The sequence below is a fragment of the Cyprinus carpio genome, chromosome A22 (genome assembly GCF_018340385.1).
Source record: "Cyprinus carpio isolate SPL01 chromosome A22, ASM1834038v1, whole genome shotgun sequence".
NCBI lineage: Eukaryota > Metazoa > Chordata > Actinopteri > Cypriniformes > Cyprinidae > Cyprinus > Cyprinus carpio.
The window spans coordinates 9,654,092-9,680,680 of NC_056593.1; the positions used below are offsets into that span (position 1 = coordinate 9,654,092).

At 33.6% G+C, this 26,589-nt stretch overlaps 2 protein-coding genes and 1 pseudogene across 2 annotated transcripts in view; 1 reads left to right on the top strand and 2 right to left on the bottom strand.

The window, feature by feature from the left end:
• Positions 1 to 218: 218 nt before the first annotated feature.
• On the bottom strand, positions 219 to 3,572 carry LOC109046593 (annotated as a pseudogene).
• Positions 3,573 to 5,301: 1,729 nt separating this feature from the next.
• Positions 5,302 to 8,524, top strand: polr2eb (RNA polymerase II, I and III subunit E, b). Its single transcript, XM_019064347.2, has 8 exons — positions 5,302 to 5,472; positions 5,638 to 5,812; positions 5,917 to 6,032; positions 6,117 to 6,197; positions 7,368 to 7,426; positions 7,847 to 7,925; positions 8,016 to 8,091; positions 8,426 to 8,524. The coding sequence occupies exons 1-7, from the start codon at positions 5,416 to 5,418 to the stop codon at positions 8,079 to 8,081; spliced, it is 633 nt and encodes a 210-aa protein (XP_018919892.1). The 5' UTR covers positions 5,302 to 5,415; the 3' UTR covers positions 8,082 to 8,091; positions 8,426 to 8,524.
• Positions 8,525 to 8,844: 320 nt separating this feature from the next.
• The window catches only part of arhgap45b (Rho GTPase activating protein 45b), a 20,932-nt gene continuing 3,187 nt past the window's right edge, over positions 8,845 to 26,589 (bottom strand). The window contains 21 exon segments of the mRNA XM_042712449.1: positions 8,845 to 9,437; positions 10,478 to 10,571; positions 10,678 to 10,915; positions 11,027 to 11,265; positions 12,349 to 12,477; positions 12,569 to 12,757; positions 12,836 to 12,999; positions 13,085 to 13,186; positions 13,267 to 13,365; positions 14,516 to 14,541; positions 14,625 to 14,815; positions 17,384 to 17,521; positions 17,618 to 17,785; positions 17,910 to 17,990; positions 19,220 to 19,330; positions 19,414 to 19,475; positions 19,648 to 19,782; positions 20,448 to 20,508; positions 20,718 to 20,790; positions 22,050 to 22,134; positions 22,233 to 22,376. Of these exon segments, the coding sequence (XP_042568383.1) occupies positions 9,112 to 9,437; positions 10,478 to 10,571; positions 10,678 to 10,915; positions 11,027 to 11,265; positions 12,349 to 12,477; positions 12,569 to 12,757; positions 12,836 to 12,999; positions 13,085 to 13,186; positions 13,267 to 13,365; positions 14,516 to 14,541; positions 14,625 to 14,815; positions 17,384 to 17,521; positions 17,618 to 17,785; positions 17,910 to 17,990; positions 19,220 to 19,330; positions 19,414 to 19,475; positions 19,648 to 19,782; positions 20,448 to 20,508; positions 20,718 to 20,790; positions 22,050 to 22,134; positions 22,233 to 22,376 (2,855 nt within the window). The 3' untranslated portion in view covers positions 8,845 to 9,111.

Sequence of the window (26,589 nt, forward strand, 5' to 3'; positions counted from 1 at the left end):
CTCTCTGTTGGTGAATCTTCATTAATACACGTAGGAAAAAAGGCTTAACGCTCATATTATACACGATGTAATAAAAATATGTTAAATTATATAACATAATAAAATGATTAAAAAAATATTATCATGAGAATTCTTAATATTATTATATCAAAGCTGACTTTATAGTTTTCCAACCCTCAAACACTTGCTCACTGATATCAACAAAACACCAACACATGTTAAAATCAATCTCTTTGCATTTATTAAGAAATGTTACTCTATGACAACATGTTTAGTTCTAAATAAATGTGCATAATTTCATTTCAAAGCATAGTGGCAGCTGAAGAAACGGGGGTCTCTCTCCAGAGTGATGCTGGACACTGATGATGCTCTCAGGAGGGATTGCACAATATCACTGTGATATTTAGATACTGTAGCTTATCTTAAACATGCCTTAGTTTATGACTCGAACCAGATTGAAATACAATCAAACATTAATAGAAGCTGAGCAATGTATGCTTGGTTCCTGCACTGGGGAGTATCTCTTCACAACCTGGCCTTCACGGTCGATGAGGAACTGATAAGAAAACACAAACATTTATAGCAAATTAAACAAATTTAATCATTTTAATAATTAGTAAATAAGTGTTCCTATTTAACATTCAAGGTTTCATTCGTAACATGCTTTTAATTAGCATAATTCAAAGGGAAAATGCACAAACCTTAGTGAAATTCCATTTGATGTCACTATAATGGAATAACAACAAGTTAACATCATTTCTAGTGCAGCTCTATTAATGGGATAGTTCACCCAAAAATGAAAATTTGATGAAAATGTACTCACGCTCACTACATGGCCATCCAGAATGTAAAACAGATTTAGAGAAATAGAGCTTTGCATCGCTTGCTCACCACAGTGGATCCTCTGCAGTGAATGGGTGCCGTCAGAATGAGAGTCCAAACAGCTGATAAAAACATCTCAATAATCCAGAAGTAATCCACACCACTCCAGTCCATCAGTGAAAAAGTCCATCCGCTATTGTCTCCTCACATATTTCTTTAAAACTGTTTTTGCTTGTAAACAGTGCTTATTTCTCTCCTGATTCAGAAAAAAATGACTATTTCACTGGAGAAAGCAATATTATGGATAAAGGACTTCTTGTTTCTAACGAACACACAGCTTTTTGCTTCACAAGACATTAATTAATGGACTGGAGTTGTGTGGATTACTTGTGGATTACTTCGATGTCTCTTATTCTGACGGCAGCCATTCACCCATTCAGAGGATCCTCTGGTGAGTAAGTGATGTAATGGTACATTTCTCCAAATCTGTTCTGACGAAGAACAAACCCATCTACATCTCGGATGGCCTGAAGGTGAATACATTTTCAGCACTTTTTGTTTTATTTTTGGGTACGCTATTCCTTTAAAGGGATAGTTCTCTCATGTCAGTCCAAACCTGCGTGACTCTCTTTCTTCTTCTGAACATAAAAGAAGATTATTCTGTAGAATGTTGGTAACCAAACAGTTTCTGTTCCCATTAACTTTCATTATAAGGACAATAGAACAGTGGGAATTAATGGGAACTGAAACTGTTTAGCTACTAACATTCTTCAGAATATCTTAATTTTAAGTTCCACAGAAGAATGAGTAACAGAAGTTTAATGTTTGGGTGGATTATCCCTTGAGTTGATTTAGCTGATATCAAATAAGCAATTATTTACAGTCAACTGAGTTCAACTATCTGGCAACTAACTCACTTTCCAAGGAATCCTCTCCCATTTGGTTGTTCCTTCAGCCACTTCCACAGAGGGTGTGCGGAGTCGCCATTCACGTCAATCTTACTGAACATATCAAACTCTGCGTTGTAAGACTTGGCAAATTCCTTGATTTGGGAATTTGTTTCTGGTTCCTGAACAAAAAATGTATTATTAGATCACAGTATTTATTCATTTTAAGAGCATTAAAAATGTTTTTGCTCCCTGTACCTGATGTCCAAACTGGTTGGATGGGAAGGCCAGGATGCGTAAACCTCTCTCAGCATACTTGGCGGGCATTTCTGCAAACTGAGAGTAGTTTACTGGGGTTTTGCCTCACTTTGAGGCAACATTAGTGATATTGACAACTTTCCCCCTGAAATATAAAATAAATTAGATTTTGTTAGTGTTACAAATTGATGGACACTAAAGCAACAATGCATCATAATCATACAGACTGAGGATTCTGTAACACACTAGCAGACTCATGCAGAAACATGTGCCTCGTGGTGAGATACTAAGTCATAGTTATGAGATTAAGTCAACAGTATGACTTACTAATAAGTCAAAATTCTGTGATAAAGCCATAAATATGACAAAAATTTAAACCTATGACATATTAAGTCAATTATGAGGGAAAAAGTCAAAATTATGATACTTAATCCCAATTGAGAAAATCAAAATGATGAAATAATAAGTCATTATTATGAGATAAAAAGACAAAATTGAGACATAATTCGGACATATATATGGTTAAAAGTATGAGACAATAAGATAAATATGATAAGTAAAAAATGTCCATTATGACTTTTAATTACAATTTTCTCAAAATCTTGACTTTTGATGTTTTATTTTATTAAATCTCATCCAAAATAAGTTTGTTTACATAATGTGTGTGTACCGTGTATATTTATATGTATATATAAATACATACATACATGTATATATTTAATAAATATAATATATGTAATATATATTTATATAAATCATATCAAAATGAATGTGTGTGTGTGTGTGTGTGTATATATATATATATATGTATATATATTAATATACACAGTACAGACACACATATATTATGCAATAAGCAATTAATCAATTTGACAGCATTACTTTTTATATCACAATTCAACTTTTCATGCCATAAATATGACTATGTCATAATTCCTCATAACTATGATTCACCAAAGTTGCTGTGGAAACCGTTTCCACAGAAATAGGTGGACTCCGACAGCCCAAAATCTGCAGATGGGCTCAGACTTTTGTCAACTAGCATTGACTCCTCTAGACTGCTACTACACTGTAAAGTTTTCCAGACTTGAACAAACAGACTTTATACCTTGAGGTGAAATAAAAAGCAAGCAATTGTACTCCTAGCATGCTGATTTCCATCACTCACCTGTATTTTTCCAGGGAAACTTCACTGCCATCTATATCTGTGGCAGTGAATTCATAAATGGATTTGGCCGACTGCCAGGCTTCTAGCTGTGCAGACTAAAAACAAAAACATGCTGATGTAAACATCTGAATACATATACACATGTAAAGAAAAAGGAACACTGTTAGTAACACCTTCAAACAAATATTACATATAAATCTCTATATTTCAATTCCAACCGCAGCTGAAAAACTGGTAAGCTATTAACACATTTTAAAATAATGGGCTTTTAAGAGCATTTCTTACCATTGACTGCAACAGTATGGAGAAAACGACAGCGGACCCTAAGAAACGCATGACTGCCTTCCAGTACTAACTACTGAAATGGCAGGCAGCGTATTAGATCAAATCCTCTTAAAGTGCACGAAATCTCCAGAACATTGAAAGCCCCTTATATATAGGGCTCCAAATAAATATTAACTTGATAAAGAGGCTGTTTCCTCCTTATTGGTTGATTTTTATTTGACCGTAACTCCTATTGAGGTCAAAGGTCACTGGGTGACGATCTTACACAATTGAGAAAACTGATAGCTTGATGTGCGTGTTGGCACTTTGTCCGCATACCAGAAAAGTCGCTGATGTGTGCATTATATACAGTAACTTATACTGCTTCTAAAGTGTACTAGAATAGTAAACACATGACATTTCACATGGATATTGAGACTAGACATCGACTTCAGGAATGGATTCATGCCACAAAGATATTATGAAATGAATGGCTAATAATAAATATATAATAGGGTAATAATAAATAAAACAATATTTGACTAATTGCAATAAAATAGTCATGAATATATTAAAAAAGTCCTATGAAACTATGACATTCTGCACCATAATTCTGAGGAAAAGAGTTTAAATTATGAGATAAAGTCATAATTATGACTTAAACATTTCAAACTATGACATACTAAGTTATAATTTTGAAGAAAAAAAGTCAAAATTATGAGATAAAGCAATAATCATGGCATAGAAGTTTGAAATTTAGATCATTTTGAAGAAATTGCAATGATTATGTCATAAGGTTTTTTTTTGTCATAATTATAAAGATTTTTAAAAATAATAATTGTGACTATTATATGATAATTTGACTTTTTACATCATAATTTCAACTTGTTGCCATTGGTATGAGTATGTCATAATTTCGACTTTATGGTCATAATTAGCTGTCTTAGTATGTTTTATGACATTTGTTCATGCCATTTTTGGACACTATCCAAGGTTATGTAATGTTCTGGACAAAAATATAAAATGATCCAATACATGTTTCAAAGAAAAAAAACTGTGTTTTATTAAGCTGATCTTATGAAATCAAGTTTCTTCTAATGTATGCCAAAAATAATATACATTTCTCATTACAAAATACAATAATTATTTTAAACTCGGTTCATGAAGTGGATCTCGAGTAAATTTCTTTTCGCTTTCCAAAGTACAGTAGTGATGTTAAACTCTTCAATGAATCGTTCTTTTGAGTCGATTCTTCCCTGTGAATCAGTTAACAGAACGGTTCATGAAGTGGATCTCGAGTAAACACCTGACTGAACCGGTTTTTGCTTACAGTATGATTCTTAATGAGCCGAACGGGAAGACATGAAATTACAATAAACTCCACTACATTAATAAAACGTAGTTAATCAAGCCCCATAATAACAGCAAATTGTGTCTTCATCCTTTATTTGAAGGTTTTAGAGCATGTAATATGCTCTAAATATTAGGATGATTATAGAAGCGTCAAAGGAATCACTGAATCATTTTATGAATCGATTCTTTGATACGAACTGTTCGAAAGAACCAATTTGCTCAAATCATACGCACTTCCCACATGACACTCCAGATAAATCGGACCTTTTTCTAGAACGTTACACAACCTTTTCCCATTCCTTATTTATTTTCAAACAAAATCAACACCAAAATAATATATAAGATTATTTGTAACCATAGACTGTATAAACAAACTACCTATCTTTAAATTGCATTTATTTTAACTTTTATCAACATAACACATTGTATTGCTTGCAAGCGAATAGTAAAAGCTTATATATTTACAATAATAATGATGATAAATAAAAAAGTCAACTAAACTGCGTGTTGTTTTCGGTTGTTTTGTACATACGAAATCAAAGTGCGCGTTTTGGCGTAGCGTCTGACGTCATAGACACGCGTCGGCAGAAACAGGACACAAACGTGGAGTAAAAGGATCGAATAAGCGTGATATTTGTGTGTTAATCCTCTTTTTGGCGCGATATGGATGACGAGGAAGAGACTTACAGGCTATGGAAAATTAGAAAAACTATAATGCAGGTAACAGAAGCCCGTATAACTTTAAAGTGTTATCCATGTTGCGTAGACAGATTATTGTGATGCTTATCCGGATCCTCAGGAGTTTCATGATCTGCGATCTCCCAAAATACAGCACGCATCCAAGAAATATTTTACGTCCTTATAATGTCTAACTTTGTCTTTCAGCTTTGCCACGATCGTGGTTATTTGGTGACGCAAGATGAGCTGGATCAGACTCTCGATGAGTTCAGAAACCAGTTTGGAGACAAACCCAGTGAAGGTCGACCACGACGAACCGATCTCACGGTCCTGGTCGCCCACAACGACGATCCGACCGACCAGATGTTTGTGTTCTTCCCTGGTGTGTGCAATCTTCAGCAACAGCCCTGCTCCTGTTCAACTCACCCATAAACCCGCTGCTGAGGAACGATTGGTTAATTTTGAACTGTTGTATTTTGCTTTCAGAGGAACCAAAGGTTGGCATCAAAACCATAAAGATGTATTGCCAGCGCATGCAAGAAGAAAACATCACCCGGGCCATCATTGTAGTCCAGATGGGCATGACACCCTCCGCCAAACAGGTGACGCAAGCACGTACACTTACATTTAGATGTCTATTAACTATTAATGCATTTAAATAATGTGTCTGGTCTCTCATATTTCAGTCTCTGGTAGACATGGCACCAAAGTACATACTTGAGCAATTCCTTCAGCAGGAACTTCTAATCAACATCACTGAACACGAGGTGAGGACGCTGCATTTAAAACACTGTTTAAATGATTTAATATCCATTCACATAAAGACCCTGACAGCACACGTACATCACCAAGATGTCTGTTTGACGTCTGCATTTACATCCGCACAACCTGTTGTTGTTTATTTGCTCGTCTGCAATACGTCTCTAGGACTTTTCTGTCCTATCAGGTGTCCTAGATGTTTAGAAAATGTCTTAAAGATGTTTATGATTTAGAATGTATTTACCCTGAACTCTCGGGTGATTAACCCAAACCTTGCTTACTTGAGGTATGTTGGTTCCAAAAACACATCCGAGAGTAAGTTCAGTCAACTCCGTATGTTCACGGTAAACACACAAGACATTCTCAGAGCATGAGTCACCATGGAAAACCGATGCTAAAAAAAAAACACCATACTGCTGCTTCCATTCAGTGGTCATTTACATACATACTGCATATTGCCACATAACTGATGGTTGTGCAATCATTTAAAAAAATGTTTTTAATCTTTTAATCACTGAGAATAAGAATGATATAGTTTGTTTGATGCTAATTATATAATAAAAAATATAACATTTTAGAAAATGCAGATCCACGATGTGATGACAATAAAATATAAATATATTAGAACAAAAACATGATAAAATGACTTTATAATTTATAAAATAAATATAACATTAGAATAATATATTGCTATTACCTTATCACTTATAGTGCTTTATAATTAACACACACGTGTGTGTATATATATATATATATATATATATATATATATATATATATATATAAGTATATTTGATAATTATATTGTAATCATATATAATATTGTTCAGAGAATAAGTTGCTATGACCCTGGAACTGAAAGCTGAGTTTATCCGCTTACCCTTAAACAGACCGAGGAATGTCACATAACCTGCTTTCTGGAATACCTCCTGATTTTAAAGAGCTTGAGCATTTAAAGAGAACAACAAAATAACTGAAGTGTGCTCTTATTATAACATTATGGTGTGCATGTTGTAGATGTCTTTATTGTTCTTAGTGTAAACAGGCTTTTAAGGCGTTATAGATTTTTATCGACTCACCATTTGGCCTTTTACAGAATTTACAAAATGCTAATATTATTAGACATGCATGTTTTGATGTTATTTGCACAATAATAATAGTGTTTTCATTTCTTTCAGCTTGTTCCTGAGCACATAGTCATGACTAAAGAGGAAGTGACAGAGTTGCTGGCGCGGTAGTATCCTTTGAGTTTCGGTTGAAATTTATAACGGTGCTATTTTAATATCAATGATACCATTACAGTTTTTATACTTTTTTATTTATTTATTATTATTTTTTTTACCTTTAGTCAAGTTAAATGAAAATGAGGAAATGAGAAATGTTGCCTTGGCAACTATAACTTTTTTTAGGTTTTATTTCAGTTGAAGAGAGAGTTTACTCTAAAATGAAAATAATCACAATTTACTGAAGTTGTTCCAAACCTGTATGAGTTTCTTTCTTCTGTTGAACACAAAAGATGATATTGGTAACCAAACAGTTGACGGTAGCCATTGACTTCCATATGTTTATTTTACATAAATCTTTTTTTTTAAATTATGGTTTAACTATAATAACCCTGGTTTACTGTAGAAGTATCTCTTAACCAGCTCCTCTCCAGTAAACTAAAGGAAAGCCAGCTTCCCAGAATTCAAGCTGGGGATCCCGTTGCCCGTTACTTCGGCTTGAAGAGAGGCCAGGTAGGAACTCAAATGTGTATACATCTCTGAAAATCTTCAGTTGACAGTTTGAGCGTGTTTGGTGTGAATAACTTGGGACATGTGTTGCAGGTTGTTAAGATCATCAGACCGAGTGAAACTGCTGGACGGTACATCACATACAGACTGGTCCAGTGATGCTTATGAAGTCAGTATTTCTGTTGCAGTTCACCAGAGTGTTTGCTTAATGCTTCCAAACTGCATACTGATTAAATATAAAAATTCATTTTGATGTTATTCAGTTTATTCCCTGTTATTAATACCCAGTATATCAGTATTGATGATCTAAATTCAAGATGCAAATCTGTGATGCAGTCTTTAGTATTTCTGTTTTAAATGGGTTTTTATATTTTCCATTTTGAGGTCTTTGTAATTTTGGTGTTTGTCTTTAAATGACTGCAATAACTGAAAATGATTATTTTTATCGGTATATTTTTAATTTTAATTAACACCGAATAAATTTTTCCGTTTTTGTTTGACAGGTTTGAAATTTTCTCCAACTGCTGAAAGTGGTCTGAATTGTCTTTTTTTGTTGTTGTTGAAGTTTTACCTTTTTTAACTAAATAAATATGATTCTGTAAGTCTGTCTCTCGTGTCATTTCATTTGACATCTTGGTATGTTAAAAACCATGTTAGTTTGGACTCAAACGAATACAAGCCTCAAAACCTGGAATTAGAGAGAGAAAACACTCACCTCTTTCTTTCTGAAAGCCATTGTTGTGCAGGGGAGGAAATAAAGTGAAGCTGACAAGAGATATTTGTGCAAATATACACTAACCATCCAAACACTGTATACAGCCACAAGCAAATACATTCTACTTAACCTCTTGCTCATTGGCTTCTATGCTGTCTGATAACATGGACTTAATTTCTGTGTAACCATGACGTCCAGTTTGTCTGATTATTTTGAAATCACTCACTTTTTTATTATTAAAAGACAAGCACAAACATAAAATTTAACAACAGATTTTCAAGGTGCAATCTCATAAGATACAATGCATGACGACACCGAAAGCGCACCAGTTTTCATAAAATAAAGCTAAAAACATTTTAAAATCTTTGTTTTTGCAGGATTCCAAGCTTAAGTAATTTAAATATTAAAACGCATCTTTAAAAATATATTGGAACGTCACAGACGAACCCTGGCTGGAGTGTGCCTTGTGTGAACTCAGAGAGTGAGTGTTTTGGTGTTGTTACTCTGATTGATGTTTAAAGCTGCCAGCGAGATTGTTGGTGCTGCTTCTGCTTCGTCTAGCTCTGGCGGCTCGCTCTCAGGGAGGGCAGGCGGGTTGCTGTTGTTGTTTGAGCTGGAGGGACACTGCAGGTTCACGAGAAGGACGGGCAGTCTCATTTGTGTCGAGTCAGTGGTATAGTCGAATGCCTGGTCTGTAGGACTGGGGGGCTGAAGTTCACCTCTGTCCCGTTCCTCATCTGCATCTGAATCAGAGTCTAGACTGTGTTCCAGAGAACCCGGGGTTCCTGTTGAACTCTCTGCTGAGACATGACAAAACATTTATTCGTCTTATATCACACATATTATTGATTTAATTTAGTTGAATGCAAAAATGCTTATTGGAATTTGTTTTTAAATATAGGAATAAATATATGAATAATTATATACACATATATATATATATATATATATATATAAAATAAAATTGAATAAAGTCAAATAAATGAAACTTAACATCTGCTTAAATGTAGTATAAAAATACAAAATAAATGTCAAATATTTTAGTAATTTATGTAAGCAAATATTCACAAATAAAAGTTAACGTATATTAATATGAAAGGCAGATAATGAAAAAGTATAAAAATGCATGATTTAAAATACTAATTTATATGAATAGATTTGTGTATGTATTAAAACATGAAAGGCAAATAAATGAAAAACTAAATGAGTATTAAATATAAAATGTAAAATATTTTCAAATATTAAAATAATGGTGATATTAATGTAAATAAATATCCACAAATAAAGTGAATATGTATATTAATATGAAAGGCAAATAAAATGAAAAACTAACTTATACAAAATACGTTTCAAATATTCTAAAATACTAAAATAATGGTGATATTTAATTTTATTTTTTATGAATACATTTATATGAAATAAAATTCATATAAAAAGCCAAAAATAAAGTGAAAAACTACAGGATAAATGAGAAAATAAATGACAATATATATAAACAATATTTTTAAGTATTAAAATAATGGTGAAAGGAAATGAATATAAATGAAAATATATTCATAAATATAAATGAATGTATTTTAAATACATTTAATATGAAAGGCTAATAAAACATGAAAATGTACACACATATACACTAACCTGCATGAGTAAAATTAATGTTGATATTTATATAAAATTTATATTAAATTAATGAATAAATCCAAATAAATAAAAATAAAATACATATTTAAAACAATGAAAATATCAAAAGATAATAAATAAAAAAAAAAAATATACACACACGCCGCTTTTGAACAATGTAAACCAATAATATTAGGAATGAAAGTGTGAAGTGTTATACCATGGCCTTCTAATTTGTCTGATTCTGCAGCGCCGGGTTCATCTGTGACTCCTTGTTCATCATTTGAACAGTGTTCTTCATCAATGCTGCTTTCCTGCACAGACCAAATCATCACATTTGTTCTGCATTAACGTTTTAACCAGTTGACCTCCCGTTTAAACATCACTTGCACAACATGAGAGATTCTGCCCCTCACAAACCTGCTGTAGGGACTGTGTGCGGGGGGTGCTGGTGCATGCAGCCCGACTGGAGTCCGAATGGAAAATGCAGGGATAAAACACAATGAGGGTCTCCACTATGCGGGCCTGGTACGGGTAATCCACCAGAGACGACAGAGACACCGTGGCCCCTGAGGGCCGGGGTCGCATCAGTGAGGGGCCAAACACGATGCCCAGATTGCTCGGGCTCATCTTATTGTCATCTTCCAGTTCTGCTATCCTGTAAACAGAGGGACATTGCCAAATAATCAGTGTTTAATAAACACAGTGTTTGGCAGAGTAAGTCTATAAACCCTGAAACATGAGAGGAAGTCAATTCCATGCTTTGCACCTTCTCAGGTGGCGCGCTATGTAGCGGAGAGTGGCCGTGTTTTGTTTGGGCAGCTCTTTAAGGAGATTCTTAAGTCTGTCCACGAGGACCAAGAGTTCAGGGTCTGTCTCAGGGCCGAGGTCCACCAGGTCGGGCCCTTTGCCCGTCTCTGCTCCCTCTGGACCCACTACAGCCAGGCTTTCCTTCGCCAGACCCATCAGACTGTTGTACAGACGGAAGGGCATGATGGGCTCTGGAAGCTGAGGAAAAAACAAAAACAAAATAAGGATGTAACAACTGACTTTGGAGAATGTATAATGAGGATTTGAAAGCCACTGCTAACAATGAAGGCAACTTATTCAACAGTTAAAGGATGTGTTCATTAAAAAATAACGATGTTATAATATTAAAAATGTAACATTTAATTATAAATTTATAATATTTATAATTTTGGTGAATGCAAAAAAAAGTATAATATTAATAATTAAATGTATTAATATAACTGAAAATTAAAATAAATTCCAGTATAATACACAAAATAAAAATACACTATTCTATAAATAATCAATCAGTTACATTGATTCTAAGTGTTGGTGTACTTTATTATATTAAAGTTATATTATATCATTTTATTAATTAATTGTAAAAATCTTTATTATTAGTAAAGTAATTTCTAATAAAATAAAATATCTAAAAATTAAATTATAGTAATACATTTGGGGAAACGAAAATGCAAATGGTGTTATTTTTCATACATTTTTATATGCTGCATTCAGTTATATTAAAAGTATTATTTAAATTTAGGATAACTCAAAATATAAACTTATTTTTTCATTAATAATATAATTTAACTTTTATATAATTGTATAATATACAAAACCCCAATAATTTAATTTTACGCAATATTATGATATTGCTAAATGTAGATAACAGGAAAAAAAACAAAACAGTTAAATAAAAGTATTAATATGTTAGTTATTTGGGTGAACCCTACAAATGCAAATTTGATATGGTTTTAATATAGTCAATTAATAATATAATTTTATATAAAAAATTATAAAATTAACAAATAATTTGAGTAGCTGAGTAAGCCAAAAATACTAATTGCCATTTTTATTAAATATTTTAACATAAAAAAAAAATACAATATATACAAAATAAATTCTATTAATGAATTTGTTACATTTGGGTGAACCGAAAATGCGAACTGTTAAATTGTCAACAATAATAAAAATTATAATAAATTTGTAATTTTCATATAATATACAAAACCAAAAAAAGCCATTTCCACAATATTATTTAAAATGATTTTGCATAGATGTCCTGATGTAGTGGTGGCTCACCTGTCGCAGGTAAAGCTTCAGTACGTTACTGACGACGACTGTCAAAGACCCACAAACCCCCACCAGCTCTCAAACGCCCTCAAAACCCCCTCCACACCCTCCCCCACCCCACTTCACACCATAAACACCCTGAAATACACGAACAGCCAAGAGGACCATCAGAACCATCTTGCATTTCTATTGACTGAGATCTGCTGGATCTGACCAGACGCTTACATACCTTCATCCTCAAAGCTCTTCTCTCGATCTCACCGATGCACTTCTTGATGATGAAGGGGATGCCATCGGGACTGCTGCCGGACACCTGTGAGAAATCCTGCCCGAACAGCTGAAGGCGACCCTGGAGCTTCTTGTGGCCACACTGAATGGCCAAAGTCTCCAAACAGCGTTTGTGACAGGCCAGGAAACACTGCAAAGAGCAAATCACACTTGAAACAGCCCGCTTGATATCAAACACAAGGCCAAAACGCAGCCGATGTGACCTCACCTCCTCGCACTCGGCTCCCTGGAAATAAACGTAGCTGTCGCATTCTCTGCATTTGGACGGGGAGCGCAGTTTACGCAGTTTGTGCGTCTGAGCGGCTTTCGACAGCCCCACGTTCCGGAACGGCCCGGTGGGAACCACCATCTCAGGCTCGATGCCATTTATATCTGCAAAATGTTGAATGGCCAGTGAGAAACTAGATGACAGGCACAGATGAGAAAGGAAAACACTTGTGCATAATTTTTCTCTCACTTGGCGTTTCAAAGGAAGTAACATTCGAGTCTTTCTCATCTGCGTCTTCGTTTGATGACATGGTTCCTGTAGACGACGTTCGGGCCATTTTACTTATGTCACCTACAAAATAAAGAAAAATAAAATCTTATTATAGTAGATGTTTGTATTTAATGTATTTAAGTCATGGCAAGAAATTGTACCTGTGCTGGTAGTCGGGGATCCCAGGCCACTTCCTCCTCCCACACTGTCTGTGTCGCTCACTGTGGAGCCCCAGGATTTGTGGGTCATGTGACCTCGAGCTGACAATACAAAAACAATTCAGAATCATTTGCAAAGCTATTTTAGATATTCAAACATACTCAAAACTAAACCAAACAAGCACCTTTTGAATGCCCCAGACATCTTTAAATAAAAACCTTCATACTGTACATATTTGACAAAACATTTACATATGCATATATTTATTAGATTATATTTATATAAATTATATTTAAAGTATATTTAAATTTGCATGTTATATTATCTAATCATTATATTAACTAATATTATCTAATATTTAATCAGAATTATGTATTAAAATTAAAATACAAATTACAATTTTGAATAATCATGTGTTTTAATATAATTAGATTTTAATATAATAAAATGTATACAAATTAAATTATTAATTAGTTAAATTAATTGATTAATAAAACTTAAATTTGACAAGTTTATTCATCAATTAATTTAAGTTTCATATAACAGAACAGAAAAGCCCTATTCAAATATTAATAAACAACATAAAAGCACCACCAAAAAATAAACAAAATTGCTAATATGAATTAAAATAGTAAAAACATAATTGCCTAAATGTATAAATAATTACATTTTAATATAATAATGTAATATAAAAAGGACATTTAGTTTAAATGGGAAAAATGCTAATGGTTATATATGTAATGCTTAATATAATGAAAAATATAAAATTTAATTACATTATTAATATATTTGTTAAATGCTATTGGTTTATTTTTATAATTTTTAAAGGATTCTATTATATTAAAATCTAAATATTTTAAAAAATTGTTATTAAGGAGTTACATTTTTGTTGCCCCCCCCCCTCCCACATTTGTTATATTTGCATCATTAATGATCTAATTTCGCTAACCTTTTTTTAAGTTAATTTTTTTGTTAGATATGCAAATTTAAATTTATCTAACAAATTATTTAAATTAATCTAATAACTTATTAATTTAATTTTTTTGTTAGATATGCATTTTTTGGGTTCACAGTCACAGAAACATAACTACTTAATTAAATGGTTATATATTGCATTGTATAACAAGTAGAACATAAATCATTGCACATACCTCTCTTGAGTCCATCGTATCTCCAGATTCTCCAGCATCTCCCGTCTCTCCAGCACTTCTCCGACCCTCAACCACAGCTCTGAGCAGCACTATCACCGACTTTGCAACCAATCCCATGATAACCCACTAAATAAAACAAAACAACTTACTGTAACATTCACAACCACTCACATTACACACCAAACTCTTAATGCGTCTCTGTTTCTTACTGGCTGGAGGAGGCAGAGTAGGCCTCAAACTCATAATGTGTCTCGGGCTCTTCGCTCATCTGGAGGTCTTTGACGTGGGTGCCGTACTGGTGTCCCGGGTCGTACAGTTTACTGCTCTCACACAGCGTCTGATAGTGCACCGGCAGCGCTACCGTCTGCATGTGCATGATCTGGTAGTAGGAAATGGTGGCCTGGAAAGTTTCACATGGTTAAAACGGCTCAAACTGGATTTGGACTTGCAATTCCAAGTAATGCATGACTGGGTCTTTGCCCAGATATACAAATAATACTACTGAAAAACACAGCTTTAAGAAGTCTCATGCATAACATATTGAGCTCTACAAATATCTTGATCAGAATCCAAAAAAAAAAATTAACTATCCATAAAAATTGACAACCAAAAAAACTTCTTACCAGCCATATTTACTATATGAAGGAAATACTGTATTTGAAACTTTAAAATATTCTCTTAAAATATACAATTTGCTCTATTTTACAATATTTGTCAATACAATGCTTTCAAAAATCTCTTTGAATATATTTGCTGTCCATGTTAATATAGCAAATATAAGTTTCAAAATACAGAAGTATGGAAGCTGCATTTTGAAATAATTGTACAAATATATTTGCTGTATTTTGCTATATTTCCACAATTACAAAACATAAAAAATATAAAAAAAAACAAAAAAAAAATATATATATTATTATATTTACACACACATCCACAGGTGCATCTCAATAAATTAGAATGTCGTGGAAAAGTTCATTTATTTCAGTAATTCAACTCAAATTGTGAAACTCGTATATTAAATAAATTCAGTGCACACAGACTGAAGTAGTTCAAGTCTTTGGTTCTCTTAATTGTGGTGATTTTGGCTCACATTTAACAAAAACCCACCTATTCATCTCAACAAATTAGAATACTTCAGAAGACAATAAAAAAATTTTTTTTGTGAATTGTTGCCCTTCTGGAAAGTATGTTCATGTACTGTACATGTACTCAATACTTGGTAGGGGCTCCTTTTGCTTTAATTACTGCCTCAATTCGGCGTGGCATGGAGGGGATTAGTTCGTGGCACTGCTGAGGTGGTATGGAAGCCCAGGTTTGGACAGTGGCCTTCAGCTCATCTGCAGTTTTTGGTCTCGTTTCTCATTTTCCTCTTGACAATACTCCATAGATTCTCTCTGGGGTTCAGGTCTGGTGAGTTTACTGGCCGGTCAAACACACCAACACCATGGTCATTTAAACAACTTTTGGTGCTTTTGGCAGTGTGAGCAGGTGCCAAATCCTGCTGGAAAATCAAATCAGCATCTTCAAAAAGCTGGTCAGCAGAAGGAAGCATGAAGTGCTCAAATTTCTTGGTAAACGGGTGCAGTGACTTTGGTTTTCAGAAAACACAATGGACCAACACCAGCAGATGACATTGCACCCTAAATCATAACAGACTGTAGAAACTTAACACTGGACCTTCAAGCAGCTTAGGCTATGAGCTTCTCCACCCTTCCTCCAGACTCTAGGACCTTGGTTTCAAATGAAATACAAAAACTTGCTCTCATCTGAAAAGAGGACTTTGGACCACTGGGCAACAGTCCAGTTCTTCTTCTCCTTAGCCCAGGTAAGACGCCTCCGACATTGTATGTGGTTCAGGAGTGGCTTAACAAGAGGAATATGACAACTGTAGCCAAATTCCTTGACACGTCTGTGTGTGGAGGCTCTTGATGCCTTGACCCCAGCCTCAGTCCATTCCTTGTGAAGTTCACTCAAATTCTTGAATCGGTTTTTGCTTGACAATCCTCATAAGGCTGCGGTTCTCTCGGTTGGTTGTGCATCGATTTTCTTCCACACTTTTTCCTTTCACTCAACTTTGTTAACATGCTTGGATACAGCACTCTGTGAACAGCCAGCTTCTTTGGCAATGAATGTTTGTGGCTCCTTGTGAAGTGTGTCAATGTCTTCTAAATTGTCTTCTGGACAACTGTCAGATCAGCAATCTTCCCCATGATTGTGTAGCCTAGTGAACCAAACTGAGAGACCATTTTGAAGGCTCAGAAAACCTTTGCAGGTGTTTTGAGTTGATTAGCAGATTGGCAGGTCACCATATTCTAAATTGTTGAGATAGTGAATTGGTGGGTTTTTGTTAAATGTGAGCCAAAATCATCACAATTAAAAGAACCAAAGACTTGAACTACTTCAGTCTGTGTGCATTGAATTTATTTAATACACAAGTTTGACAATTTGAGTTGAATTACTGAAATGAACTTTTCCATGACATTTCCACGACTAATTTATTGAGATGCACCTGTATATATATATATATCTATCTATATCTGTGTGTGTTTGTTTGTATGTGTTTTAAATGTCTTTAAATAAATTTGCTACATTTAAAAATATTCTTAAATTCTTAATTTGCTGTATTAAAAATTATATTATATTTATGGGGTATATGTAAGGGATATATACACACACATCTCCTTTAATATTATATGCTATATTTTGAATTATTTCCCTATATATTTGCTGTATTTAATATGAACTGATTATGGTGTCACAATCCTGTGTGAAATACCCTTTGTAATAAAATAAACTAAGCAAAACAAAACATCAAGACCTATTGTTGCTCCTCAATTTCATTTGAAAAATATTAAATAATAACTAAATAAAAAAAAAAAACAAAAAAAATAAAAAAAATAAATAAAATCTAGCAAAATCTAGAAATGAATATTTATCTAGCAAGTGTGAAGTCATTGTGAGTGTTTACCGAGCGGATGGTCTGGTCGCTCTGTTTGATGACCTCTTGGATCTGCCGCAGAACGGTGACCTTCATGTGCTCCAGCTCCTGGTGTTGTGTGACGGCATCTGCGATACAAGTCCGGTACGTGGCCTCGGCCTCCTCAGCCTGAGAGAGACAAACAAACACAACATGTGTACTGTATCTGTTCCTACAGTGTCTTAAGTAGCATAAGAGATACATTGTGGGAGTGCCGAGTCTGACCTTGTTGCGGGCCTCTTCCTCCAGCCGTTTCTTCTTGTCTACTGTTTTGGTGGTAGAACTGCCGCCCTCCTCCTCGGCCCTGTTAGCTGCCGTCCTGGCCTTGTCGTACTCCTCGCAGCGGGTCATGTAGACCTGCTTGGCCCTGCGCAGGTTGGCCTCACACTCCATCTGTGTTCAAACACACACAGCAACCCTTACAGACCTGCACATCTCATACTCGTAAACGTGTGTAGACACATCCTGGCTGGAGTTTTTAAGTGTAGCTCAGAAGATACAGAAACGTAAACTTTACCAGCTTTCTCTTGGCCTTCAGCCAGTGTTCCTTGATCTCCTTGCGTTTCTTCTCGTGCTCTTGTTTGCGGAGCAGCAGAGGCTGTGGATGAACACAAAGCACATGACTCTTCACAGCAAAATACTTCATCAGGCTTCAAGATATTAAAACTATGACTGAACAATTACAACAAAATTTCATACAATTAATATCATTATTTTTACATATATTGATGGAAGGAAATGAAGAAAAGGAGGAAGAAATAAACACCTTAAAAAGTCACAACCATCAACACCATTATTATTTTGAATAATAATAGCGATAAATAAAATACTTACATAATTATTCATATTAAAAATATATACAAACACACAACAACTACTTCTAATAAAAGCTTTACACGTTATTTGCAAAACATAATTACCATGATATATTTAATAATAATAGATTTAATTGACATCAATCATAATAACATTGTGATCATTATAGTATTATTAATATTGTTGCTGTTATTACTAATAGAACTTTAAAGTTTCTTGCAGAATACATTTAACAAAATATTGTATTTTTAATAATATTTTATTATTATTAAACTTGTATTAAAACAAATTGTTATTATTACTATTTTATTGTAAATTTTATTGTTTTGGATAATAAAAATAAGAATTTTAAAAGGTTTATCACAGAACATAATTAAAAATAATATTATATTTTAATAATAAATTATTGAAGTTACATGAATTCTTAGTGATTATTAAAGTATTATTATAAATTGTATTGTTGCTAATAATAAATATTTAACTTACAGTGATAACTTGTTACTGTAATTTTTATAGTATTAATATTGTTAATAATAATAATAATAATAATAATAATAATAATAATAATAATAATAATAATAATAATAACAACAACAACAACTATTATTATTAGTAATATTGTTAATAATAATAATAATAATAATAATAATAATAATAATAATAATAATAATAATAATTATAAATTGTATGGTTGTTCTAACAACAACAACAACAACAACAACATTTAATTTACGTTAATCATAACTTATTATCTGTAACTAACTATTATCTATAACAAACTATCTCTAATAAATTATTACTTGTCTATCTGTATTTATGTTCTTCTGTTAGTGTTATCTTTATGCACCAAGGGTCTGAGAATAACGCAATTTCAATTCTCTGTATGTATGTGCTGTACATGTGGTAGAATTGACAAAGCAGACTTCGACTTATTATTGTTGAGAATAATAATTCTTCTTAGTATTATTATTATTAAGAGGAGGACAAAAGGTGGACATGTTGGTGCTGTACCATGATGAAGGTCTGGTTCTGCAGGGTGGAGGCCGCCTGATGCATCCCAGAGCCCTGCTCCAGGTCCTGCTCCAGAGCCAAAGAGTAGATGGAGAAGAAGGGCATGTGTGGCTGATGGACACAAAGAGACGGATGAGGAAGAGAACAAACCAATCCTGAAGACTCTAGAGGACTTGAGCGAGGTCAGTTCTCACCTGTGTGATGGTCTGTTTACAAGACTGATAGATCCTTTGTAAGCCCTTGGAGAACTCCAGCTCTATACAAACATTAATCACAAGATGCAAATTAAGTAAAAAAGCAAAAATAAGATGAGTAGCTACTACCAGTCAGAATTTAGAATCAGAACTATACATTTTCTCTCTCATATAACACTTCAAAACTACATTTAAATCAAGTCATCATATCGATAACGCCACACGTGATCCTACCTAGCGCAAGCTTCCTCTCAACGTAGCCGATCAGATCCTTCATGTATTTGGAGATGGTTTTAGCGTACGTCAGAGCCGAGTCCACTCCTCCTTCACTGCGCTGCAGGATAATGTCCACCTCTTCAGCGCTCCTCGCTGCCAGCATGCATACCAATACAATTATGAGCACAATGTTTCACTTTAGAAAAAAATACATTTGTAATACTAACCATAAAAAGATACAATTATTTGTTTGTTTTGCAGGAGACTTGAGTCCCATTAATAATAATTTAATGCATGTATAATAGATCTTTACAAAATCTCCTGCAGAATATACATTTAAAATTATTAATAGTTTTGATTATATTATTACTACTTATACTACACTACTACTACTAATAAATTATTTAAGAATACATTTTTAATGTGTGTTTAAATACATCTTCTACTGGACACCAAGTTTGTGTATGTATGCACAATAAATGATATTAAAAGAAATACAATTATTATTCATCATTTTAAATCTGTTCTGCATGAAATTTTGTAGGGATCTCAAATAAATAAATCATATTGTTAATTATATTAATATTTTATTATATTAATTAATTTGAAATGTTCTGCACAAGACTTTTAAAGCAATTTACCATAAAAGTTCGTTCACATGCACAATAAAAAAAAAAAAAAAAAAAAAAAAAATCACAGACATTTTATATGGAGCCCCAAATATAAAAACAATGTACCCAGCTCAGATGAATCACTCCGTGTGTGAATCAGTGCATTCCTACTTGCTTTTCTGTATTTTTGAATTTGTAAAAATGTACCCAGCTCAGATGAATCGCTCCGTGTGTGTAAACAATCATGACCCGAGAGGTTCTCCATAGACTGAACATTCAAAGAGAATAAAAACAAACATTTAATCACACATTTTCTCACATACACAACATACACATCTGTCATGTGTTCCATGTGTGTCTTATTTCACGAGGACAAATGCGTCACAGAGCAGTGACACTAATCACAGAACACCACTTTCAGGAAGTCAAACCCCTGCTGCCAACATCCGCTCTGTACAGAGACTGACACACACTTACCCTGCTCTTCTCCGAGGGCAACACTGACAACAGTGTGCTGCTGTCCACCTCTCCCATCAGCAGCTCAGACACACTGACAAAACACACAAACAAATGCCTTTAATACACAAAAAACATCTGAAAAACTGTCACTGCAGCAAATGCTCAGATGCCAGTGGAAATGTTTGATTCACAACTTCCTCTTTGCTCAGTTCTTGTCACAAAAACAGTCACATCGCACTGGTGCATGATTTAATGTGTTAGTCACAGGAAATTAATTCAAGACTCATGAACATTTGAGAAACATTTTACGCTGCCATTCAAAGGTGTATCACAATGAATATGACGATTATGAAAACTTCAACTGAAAACAACAGCAGTACTACATGAGAGATGATAATGATCAGCTCCAACTCAAAAACAGATCCTTGGTTTGGGGCTGTTAGCATAAGAGAGCAGAAGCCACAAATCAACTTCCTGTTATTTCTGTAGAGCTGCGATTCATGTCAATGATCTAACAAAGCATTTTAAGAGAAATGATTTCATAATGCACACAAAGTACGTCGTATGGCACTGCAGTCCTGTGTATGCTTAATTTAGACTGGTAAAAAAAAAAATTAAATAAAAACAAAATCAATAAACTAAAAAATTTCAAAAGGAACAAAGTGCTGTAAGTGTAATAAAAAAATAAAATAGTTTAATTAATTCAAGGGGTAACTGGAAATTATTTTTCATATTTATTTAAATGTATATAAATAAATACATTCCAAAAGAATTCAATTCGAAAAGGAAAAATAAATAAAGAAGCAATGTGTCATTTCCCCTTGAATGAATTGAAAAGTTAGACCGATAAATTATATAAAACTAAAAATCAAGTATTATGTAAGATTGTTGTCAAATGACCTCAATATTTTTTAAATTATTATAAAACACTTAATCACCATTAGAGGTTTGATCAAATAAATAATTAAAAAAAAAATTGGGGTGAAATTACTTTCATTTTCATTTCTTTCTATTTACGTTCACTTACCTGAAATAGAAAATCAAGTCGACCACACTGCATTGTGGGATACAGAATTCAATCAATACACTATTGCTCTCTGGTTGTATACTGTTGCACAGTTTGGTAAATGTACTAAGTAATCCAGTTAATCCACTCATACAGCAAAGCAGAGCACAGTATGCATACTGCAAAATATGCAAGCCTGTTTGCATCTCAGAGTAAAAAATAAAAGGCAATTGTGATAAAGTTTGCAATTGCGACAAACAAAGTCGCTATTATGAGACAAAGGCACAACTAGTTTTTTCTGAGCCGCTGATAGAGTGATCTTCTGATGAACTCTCCATACTCACTTGCTGCTAAAGGCTACAGCGATGGTCTCAATGGCCTTCTCAAAATCTTTCTTATCTGCTTCATTGCACACTTCATAGTGGTATCCTGAAATCAAAGATAAAAAAAATTATGTTGGTAAATAGCTTAAAATGACAACAGAAATGCATTACTGCTGTAAAATGACTTTAAATGGCTGCTCTAACCTTTGACCTGTGAGATGAGTTTGCCAGCAGCGGTGAGAGTCTCCACCGTGTTGAGGAGAGGGTACATGCTGATGACCTGCCGCAGGATACGCAGAACCTCCCCCAAAAACTCATGGGCCAGCGGACGCCTATTCTCCTGTTTGTCTGCAAAAAACAAACAAAAAACAAAAACATCAGACTCTCATCAGCTGAAAATGAACATATGGATTACAGCCACACAAGCAGTTTTCATTTCAGTCCGAGACTTCTGATTTAACTTTGATTTTTGTGCCGAATGATGAATAACACTTTTCACACTACGTTATCAAATATGCAAACCTATTATTAAATATCTGGCTCATTTTACCCCATAAACAAAATTATAATAAATGCCACAATGTAAAAAAAAGAGAAAATAAATAAACAAAACTAGAACACATACATTAACAAATAAAAATGAAATTAACAATTAAATGAATTAATAAATCTAAATAAAAACGTCACCCAAAAAAACCCAACAACAACAAAAATCAAATTACCTGGGTCATATTTCACCCCACATAGATGCAAACTAACAAATAAAATTAAAATCAGTCAAAAATAAAACAAATGAACAGTACAGAAACTAGCAAATAAAATAAATACATAAAAAGCAAACAAACCCAAAAATAAGAAATCAAGAAGTATTATGTTCATTTGTTCAGTTTTGTTCAATAAATAAGCTATTAAACAAAAACAAAGAAATAAAAATGGCAAAAGACATTAACCAATAATTAACAGGCTTCACTTTTTCATCTCTCAACATTTTCTTTTGGTTATGGGGCACAATATGATCTGGATATTTCTTTGTGAACCCAATAACCGACATTTCAATGTCTGTTATGCTGAGAAATATCTACAGTGATCCTAAAAGAGTCAAGGTGATGCAAGACAGGTCATTTGTTCACACTGTGTTGCAGTGCTTTCTTTTCTGCTGTGACACGTCTACAAGCCACTTCCTCCTGCCACGGCTCTTAACTGTAACTCAAAGCAAAAAACACCTAACTGTTACTTGCTGATTTGTTTCTTTGTTCTGTCGAAACTACCTGACTTCTACAGTAATGGGAAGCACGAACAATAGGCTTTTTTCAATCAGAGAATGTAAACTATGCGTGTTAAAGGGGTCATATGATGTGATTTCAAGTTTTCCTTTTGGAGTGTTACAAGCTGTTCGTGAATAGATAAGATCCCTAAAGTTGCAAAGACTATAGTCTCAAACCCAAAGAGATATTCTTTATAAAAGTTGAGACTTGTCCACGGCCTCCTAAAATGGCTCGTTTAAACACCCCCCCACACGTCTACGTCACTGTGTGGGAAGATTTGCATAACGCCGCCCAAATGTTCACGCAAAAAAAGGAGTAACTGATTCTCACTGTAGTATTGCCGTCGACATCATGTTGTGAAGACACGGTGTGTTTCGTTGTGAAAGTGAAACTACTTTGTTTGGTCTTCCAAAAGAGGACACAACTAGAAATCAGTGGTTAAGTTGTATTTACAACACTGTTCCAGAAAAGTTCGACCCAAATATTTAGATGTGTGCAGCGCATTTTATGGAGGACTGTTTCTTGATCCTGGGAGAGTAGACTACAATGCTCTGTCAATGTTCTGACACACAGTCTATAACTACTTCATAAAAAAAAAACAAAATACCAATGATTAAAAAAACAGTATTTATCAGCATAGAGTAGCACTTGTTTATCGTTTCTCCGATCACAAATGCAGATATGTTTTTGTGTTTACGCAGCGCGATACGCAACGCAATGCGCAAAGAGACAGTATAAGTCATTATAATCAGTAATTATGTCCCCACTGGATTCAACAAATGCCTCGTTTATAATGGGTTTTATTGGTTTTGTCTCGTTGCACTGGGATACGACATCACAGTATGTTAAGGGGCGTAACATTTCCATCATGCGTGAGGGATTCGGCCAATCACAAACCACATAACAGCCCAACAATAACACAACACCTCGCTTTTCAGACCAATGAGCTTTGTAAAAAATGACACGTTTCAGAAAAGCGGAGCATAGAGGAGAAACAATAATGTATAGTATGTGGAAAATAATGTTTTTTGAATTTTAAACCTACAACACATTGCATTACACCAATTACACAAAAGAATGTTCTTTTTAGCGACGTCATATGACCCCTTTAAGAAAAATTCTGGTGAAGACAAAAGCTTGGTGGAAAATGCAGCATGGGTCAACCACTAAAACCAAGGTCATATATAGTTGCAATAACAGCAAAATCCCTGAAAGATGTATACTAAATATTTTTTTTGCAGTGAGTTAAAAGTAGTTCCACCAATAATTACAATGATGATTTGTTTTTACTATTACTTATTTGATTGTTAATTAGCAAGTATCATTGTAATCATTTACTATAGCGCAGTATAGGTCAGCAAAAAAAAAAAAAAGTTTGGAATCAGTAAGACTTGTAATGTTTTTTAAAGAAGTCTCATGCTCATCAAGGCTGCATTTATTTGATCAAAAATACAACAACAAAAAAAAAAAAAAGTAATTTTGTAAAATGTTATTGCATTATAAAATGGTTTTTATTAACTTTAAAATTATAATTTCTGTGATGCAAAGCTGAATTTCCATCAGCCATTAATCCAGTCTAAAGTGTCACATGATCCTTAAGAAATCATTCTGCTTAATGATTTAAAAAGAACAGCATTTATTCAAAATATAAATATTTTCTGAAAATACTTCGCAAACACTTATTATCAGTTTAACATCCTTGCAGAATAAAAGTTTTAATTTATTTTGAAAAAAAAAAAAAGAATGAATAAAATTTACTGACCCCAAACTTTTGAACGGTAGTGTATACTGTTAAAAAAAGATTTCTATTTTAAATAAATGCTCTTCTTTTTAACTTTTTATTCAAAGAATCCTGAAAAAATATCCATATTTATACCCATTTATACTTATAGGTTCTATAAAAATATCAAGCAGCACAACAGTTTCCAGCACTGACAAATCATCATATTAGAATGATTTCTGAAGGATTATGTGACACTACAGACTAGAGTAGTCTCAGCCTCAAACGTCACACACACGGACCAATGGCTGAATGTCTGATGCATATTTAGGACACAAAAGTGGAAACACTTCAGAAGTGTCGAAGTCGTCATCGGATTGGTTGAATTCTACAAGATTTCCGTGGGACGTGTGTGTCGCGTTCTTTAACGCTCCACCTGGAAACAAAGATACTGTGGCGCCAAACCCCCTTACGAAAAAAGAAAGCTACCGTGTTTACAACTGTGACAATGAGCGCTTATCAGGATCAACTAAACACTGGATTCTCAAAAGTATGTAAAATATTTAAAGTTTGTGGTACAGAATCCTTAAAATATGTCCGAGAGTTTTACACACCGGTCTGTTATTGTGGCGACATTTCCACGCCCCGAAACGTGCCGTTGAACAAAACGAACTGTGATTGGTTGATGTGTCAGTCAAACGGCCTCATGGGCGGGCCTTGGCCAATGAAAGCTGCCATGGATTCCAGACCTTCAGCCATCATTATAAAACTCTCAAAACACGAGACTAAGACTGGAGTAATGATGGAAATTCACCTTTCAGCACAGAAATAAATTATATTTTAAAGTACATTAAAATAGAAAACATTTTATATTGTACTAACATTTTGCAAGATTACATTTTTTCCATAAATTCATGAACAAAAAAATACAACACTTACTGATACAAAACTTACTAACCCCAAACTATATAGATATATTATATACATATATTATAAATAATAATATTTCTAAAAAAAAATAATAAAACAAAAAAAAAACGAAAATATACATTTTTGAAGAATAGTGCCTGTTTTGTCTTGTTTCCTTTTTCTTATTGGTTTGGTACAACAAAATTCATAAAAATAAACCAAACAAAAAAATCAAAAATCAATAAAATGATACAAAAAATATATTCTTAATGATCAGGAAAATGATACACTAAATATTTTCAAAATATTACTTAACTTTTAGCTTAAATACAATAAAATATTGCATAAAATAAATAGAAATAAAAAATAAATAATAATAAAAATAGTAAATATAGAGCACCCTTTATATTTCATGAAAGAGTTGCTTCACATGGTGTTGTCGTATTTGAGGGTCTTTGTCACCAAAAAGTTTAAAAACACCTGCAACAGAATCTCTCAGAGTACTGTGGTATTACCATCATCACTGTATCACGGCACCATTACAGTGCTTTTTAGAAGGATCCTCTTCCAGAAAAGATAAGTTTCCGCTACAGCGAGTTATCAGAAAACACCGATATAATAACTGATTTCATTATTTATGTGTAAGACTATAGGCTTGATGCTGAAT